Source organism: Octopus bimaculoides, chromosome 18 (assembly GCF_001194135.2).
Source record: "Octopus bimaculoides isolate UCB-OBI-ISO-001 chromosome 18, ASM119413v2, whole genome shotgun sequence".
Lineage (NCBI taxonomy): Eukaryota > Metazoa > Mollusca > Cephalopoda > Octopoda > Octopodidae > Octopus > Octopus bimaculoides.
This window is the reverse complement of record NC_068998.1, coordinates 49,345,924-49,352,496: the sequence shown is the minus strand read 5'-3', so window position 1 is coordinate 49,352,496 and position 6,573 is coordinate 49,345,924. Positions and strand designations below refer to the sequence as shown.

The 6,573-nt window shown below is 34.0% G+C and overlaps 1 protein-coding gene across 2 annotated transcripts in view; it reads right to left on the bottom strand.

Moving 5' to 3' along the window:
- Window positions 1-4,486, bottom strand: part of LOC128249820 (uncharacterized) — an 18,868-nt gene extending 14,382 nt beyond the window's left edge. Inside the window, exons 1-2 of one of the 2 annotated variants that reach the window (XM_052974362.1) lie at window positions 4,351-4,486; window positions 154-253 (exon numbers count right to left, since the gene is read on the bottom strand). In XM_052974362.1, the coding sequence (XP_052830322.1) occupies window positions 154-253; window positions 4,351-4,387 (137 nt within the window). In that variant the 5' untranslated portion in view covers window positions 4,388-4,486. The remainder of the gene's footprint in view (window positions 1-153; window positions 254-4,350) is intronic. The other variant, XM_052974361.1, reaches the window with a different exon arrangement.
- Window positions 4,487-6,573: the final 2,087 nt, after the last annotated feature.

The window sequence follows — 6,573 nt, the reverse complement described above, 5'->3', positions numbered from 1 at the left end:
ATATATATATATATATATATATATATAACAATATGCATTGCATGTCTGTCTGTGTGCGAGTGTGTGTGTGGGGGTGCCTGTGCGTGCGTGTGTGGATGTGAATAATCTTTAAAATATTAATTATATTAATAGTAGCAGTAAGATATTATATACCTGCAGAAGCGTTGGTCCCATGACTTTCCGCTGAAAACGTCAAAACTATGAGGACAAATCTTTTGTGCCAGTGCATTGCAATCCTCTTTTGTGGCGACGCCTACAATTAAGAAATGTATTACCAATTACTTAATGTCATTTTGAAAATATTCAGTATTTGTTTTCTATCAACATAATATATAATATTTAATTCTAGGCTGAATCCACATCATAACGGGAACCGTAACGGCACTCTTAGGTACCTACATAATATCAGTGCCTGTATAAGTGCATGTGAGTGCATTCTATACAGAGAATATATGTCTCTAATCTCTCTATATATAGTAATATGTAAAGGTAAGGTCAAAGGATTAAGATATAGGAAGTCAGTAAGCTTCGAGCAGTCTGTAGAAGTTATAACAAACAACTTTCAGGAACAATAGTTGTCTATAGACGTAGAAAGTTGCAAAACGTTCACATATCGAAGATCTATAAAGTCTGCTGGTCGTGATTTCCGAACTAATTTACTGAATAGAAGTTATCACTTTCGGCGAGGTCGACTTTACCTTTCATCCTTTCGAGGTCGATAAATTAAGTAGACTTGCGTACTGTGGTCGATCTAATCGACTGGTCCCCTCTCCCATTAAAGCTGAATCCATTAAAATTGCCATCAATCCTCATAGCAACAAAAATGAAATTTCAATTCTGATTGGTTCAAACATTCAAAGTTGATGCACTCTAACCAATATGGTATTAATAAAGGTTACGTTATAGTTATTGGGACATCTTGTTGCGATGTAATGATGAACATTGTAGAGAATAAACGAATGGGAGCGTTATAAAATCTCCTATGAAATTACGGCCTACTTCAATGTACATGTGTATGTATGTATATATAAACTTGATCCCGCCGTTGCAGGGTGATATTTATAATAGAATGCCTTGACAGAGTTTTAGAATAACACACACGTATAAGATGAATTATTACGGGGATTTTTCAAAATGTTTTTCATTATACCCTTGCAAATAATACGATAGACATTTTAGGAGAATAAAAGAATTGAAAATTTATGAATGCCCCGAGGCTTCCGTACTCATTTCATCCTTTTTTCTTTCTTTTTTTCTTTTGCACTACGCACTTAAAAATAATGGGGAACTCCCCTTTGGTAGAAAAAATAAACAAATTGAAAATATATGAAGACTTTTCAAAAACTTCTCCAAATGTCACCTTTCTTTTCTTTTTTTTTCTTTGCATTAAACACTTTAAAGAATGGGAGAGCCCTTGGAGGCTAAAGAGGAAAAAATACCAAATCGGTGATCACCATTAACATCCCCAATTCCTCTATTTCCAAACAGGAAAATGAAAAAAAAATAGAGAATTTAAAAACATTTTCTGATAAATTAAATTCTAAAATTTTTGGCAGTTTCAGAAATTTTATTTTCGATCATAGTTTTAAAATTGCAGCAGTTCAAATCTGTAATTTCTTTCTATTTATTTATATTTCAAATTAATTTTTAAATGAAATGGTATATGATTTCAAGAAGATTTAGGTATTGTTTCTAGCACACCACTCACTATCCGGTACCTTCGTCGTCTCTTTGCCGCTAGGGCATCTAATGATGTTTTACGATATTTTTCTCGGCATAAACACATTTAAGGAAATGCTGGTGTGGTGATACATTTCTGGGGTTTAAGGAACAAGAAAAAGTGTTATTTCAGTCTTTATCTCACACTTTGTATCACGTAAGTCCATGTGTGTGTATATATATATATATGTGAAGCATTCTCTTAGAGAGAAACACAACAAAATGTATTTATATCTTAAACCTTCACTCTGCAATCAGTTTGTCCATGTGTGTACGTTTTGTGATTGTTTACGTGTATGTGTGTAACCGTACAAAAATGCGTTGTTTAATGCTTTAAACCTCACTCCGCATCAAATTCGACAAATCATACACTCTCTATCTATAATCACCGATCTGTTTCCTATTATAAATTTATCAAACTATCCCCTTTTTATATATAGTCTGAGACACGTTTCAGTCACGCTATTTATTGACGAATAATTCCATAATATCAAACAGAAACAATTTTCTTCAGATGAATAAAAATTATAAAATTTGTCCTGAACAAAATCGTTTTAATTTTTCCTTGATCTTATCAAAATATTTATCAATAAAAAGACGCGTCTGAAAAATATGTAATAATTTCTAAATATATTTGTCTTCTCATTTTATGCTAACAATACACATGGAACGTTCTTTGTGTTGCATAGTGAGTTTGCTTCTTGGTGTGTATGTGTATAGGGTTACATGTACAGATGTATGTATATGTATGTGTACGTGTGAGTGTGTGCGTGTACATATATGATTCATTGGATAAGTACAGATATGTTTCTATATAACAAATACATGGACGTTTATATTAAAATTTATGTACAAACGAAAACTAATATAATAATCAAGTATATATATATATATATATGATATATATATATGATATATATATGATATACATATATATATATATATATATATATATGTATGTATATATATTTGTATATACACATAAACAAAATCAAACGTACAGGTTGTGGGTTCGTAGTTCTTGTGGAGGTTGTATATTAGGCGTGAGAGAATATATATTTTCAATGACCCTGGTGTACAACAATTGAAAGTAAATCAGACAAGAGAGACAACTTACATCAAATCCATTATTTTTCTTTTCCCTTCTACCTCGTCTGTGGTAATGTAAACTGGTTTTTATCAGACGTGTGCGTTTGCGTTTCGTGAAATTGTATGTGTACGAATATATGAATTGTTTAATTCACTGATTCCAGCTATTTGTAATAAAGCCCATTAACTCTTTAGCAGTGTGTGAGATATCAGTAACCATCTATCACTACTTCTCTTTCTAGGTAACTAGCGTTCCTCTTACCTACTAATGTTTTCAGTTACGTATCTAAATCTCCACTCCGTCTCTGTATCAGTATATCCATTTATTAAACTATTTATACATCTATGTATATACTCTGTATCAGCTTACAAAACACAGTTGTGCAGACTGTCACTTGACATAATTTTTTCCATTTGTCATGTGTCTATTCTTTTTCCTTCATCACATTATCTCATTGTTTATTGCATCCTTCCCTCTAATTCGTTATTTTCTCTCTCTTTACCACGTATTGAGCATAATGTCGTCCAAATTATTTCTGAAACCATTTTGTTTAAAAGTCATAAACATGAATGTGAAATAATGCCCTAGGTAGTTAAAGATTGTATTAGAATGTGTAATACCAGAAAGATAGATGAAAATGGAAAGGGAAATAGAAAGCAAAATGTAGTATATAATTTTTTTTAAATGTCTCTAGAAGAACAGAATAAAATTCAAGTGGAATGAGACGGAAAATGAAGAAAAGCCGAGGAACGTTGAGAAGACATTCTACTAAATAGGCGCTTCTTGAAGATAATACACAAGTCGAACGACTGGTTTTCAAGGAGGCTGTAATGCATCTATGTTAGGGCATATATTAGAAGCTAAGAACGTAGTGGAAATAAGTAAGAGATAATGAGTTTAATTCCAAGTACTTTCGACTAGCCTTTCTCGAAATTCTAGCGTTGTAGTTATACCTACTATTCTAATATGAAATGTCATATATGTTTAAATTCATTCCTATTTCAATCCTAGAACCACCATTGTCACGAGAAAGAAACGTGTCCCATTTAGACATGGGCTGCAGTATTGCATTGGTTTTATATGTGCAATACCTCCACAACGAATCAAAGAATCGGTAGCATCATACTGGTTGGTTACAAGACGAAATTTAGCAAAAGCCTGAAGCCAGTTGCACATCTGGAATAAACAACCGCACTCATTTGTCGAAGAAGATAAGGGCTTTGAAGGGATGAATAGAGTATTGTATCTAGTGAGCTCGATAAAGCAATAAGCTCAGATACAGAAGAAACCCAAGTAGATTAGGAGGTGGTATTACCAATGGACACTTGTATAAACAACGCAGTGATATAGCGACAAATAGACTTAAAACAGTTGATTATTTCTAGTGGTAATTCAATAGATAAACAGATGAAAAAAACAAGTATACGGGTAGTCAGAGAGAGACAGTTTATAACATATAAAAAATTAGGTGGGATACAAAGTATAGTGTAGTAACATTCATGCATCCCTTAATATAACTATGCTATATTGTAGCCACTTACCAGAAATGAGAAAGAAGATAAATGCAAAAACTATCATCGTCGTTTATCCCTGACAACTTCTAAGTTTAATTATATCCTATACGTAGATATTTGTTATAAATGTATCCAGCTGCACCATGTGGAAGCACATCTAAAACAAATAAAATTACACATTTGATGAATGAGATCTACTATATTTGTTCTTTTCAAGATACCGATATTATATATTAGTATGTACCTGCGGGGAACATAGATAAGACAAAAGAAATGACAGTAGTTATGTATACACACACATTTATATTTATGTACACATATCTGTGTGTACGTATGTGTAGCTATCTATCTATCTATCTATCTATCTATCTATCTATCTATCTATCTATCTATCTATCTGTCTATATATATATATGTGTGTGTGTGTGTGTGTTTGTGTGTGTGTGTGTGTGTGTGTGTGTGTGTGAGAGAGAGAGAGAGTATGTAGATATATGTATGTACGTATATTCATATATATATATATACATATATACATATATGTGCATGTATATATATATGTATATATATATATATATATATATATATATATATATATATATATATATGTATATATGGTGAGTTCAAACAAGAAAAATGACAGAAAAAAAAACAACAACGCGAGGACGTGATACAGATACTGTGTTACTGGACGCTCAGGGAAGGAAAGAAAGAGAATTTGACATTTCGAACAGAGCTCTTCGTCGGAAATATAGGATAGTCCAAAGAAAGGAAGACGGAGGAAGAAAAAATCGACAACGATATACACGAGGTTACAAACATATATACACAGTGTACATGCATATATGTATATAGATATGTATTTAGACATATATAGATATATGCCTGTAGACGTGTTTGTATACGGCGGCGAGCTGGCAGAAACGTTAGCACGCCGGGCGAAATGCTTAGTGGTATTTCGTCTGCCGCTACGTTCTGAGTTCATATTCCGCCGAGGTCCACTTTGCCTTTCATCCTTTCGGGGTCGATTAAATAAGTACCAGTTACGCACTGGGGTCGATATAATCGACTAATCCGTTTGTCCCCTCTGTGTGTAGCCCCTTGTGGGTAGTAAAGAAATAATACAGGCACATGTATAACATGTATATAAGAACCAAGGATCGAGATGTGGCAAATTCTGATTGCTAAGGAATTGATTAGATTAGATCCGGGCTGCATTTCTTTTCAACCGAGCGTAACCTCGGAAGGAGTAAACAGCCAAGCTATGTGTATACCGTAGACTACTCCTCGGGCCAAGGGTGTCTTGACTAAATGAAAGTCAAGATTGCTGCGAGGATGTACATGTTAAACACACGCATTTGGGAGCTTGGAGTCATGCGTTTGACGCCAACAACATATACATAACAATACAAAAGTGGCTCTTTACAAATCAATTGTCTTACCATCCCTGTTGTATTCTTCCGAAACATGGAGACATTTCAAATTGTTAGAACAATTCGACCAAAACTACCTTCATCGCTTTTTAAAAAACACAGATATCCTTGCATCTGTATGCATCACCTCAATTAAAGCAATGATTTTGAAAGCCCAAATGAGAAAGTGCGGCTATATTTTTCGAATGGCGAATGAACGCACACCCAAATAGTTGTTTTATGATGAGCTTGCAGAGGCGAAACGCTATCGGTATAACCCTAATAAAAGGTTTAAGGACGGCACAGGAATAGTCCAGATGACATAGAAACCCTTCCTTCGGATCGAACTGGATAGCGAATAAACGTGTGGAGTGGAGTGAATGCGTTTGAAGTGGTCAGGATAACGCATGCAAGACTCAAGAAAGATTTAAAGAAGAATGTTACGATCAAGAAGGTGAATCAGAATGACCTTTTGCGTACACAGTCTGTGACAGAACGTGGCTTTTTTTTTTTTTTTTGCTGGGTTCAAATCCTATTTGCGAACCTATGGAAAACAAGTTTCCACCAACTATTCTGCCTATGTCTTTTCAAACATTTCAATGCAATGTATGTCAGGAGGACTGCAAATCTAAAGGAGGCTTCAAAATATATTTTAAGATCCACATAAACAAGAACTTAACTGCAACTTTTGGTGGTCCAAATCTGATATGCAATCTATGTGGGTGTCTGTTCAAAGCATTGTCAAGTTTAAAAAGCCACATCAGATTTCATAAGGGTTCTAAGGTGTAGGCACAGGAGGTCGTCAACTCTGCATAAGGAGTAGGCAACCACCATATATATA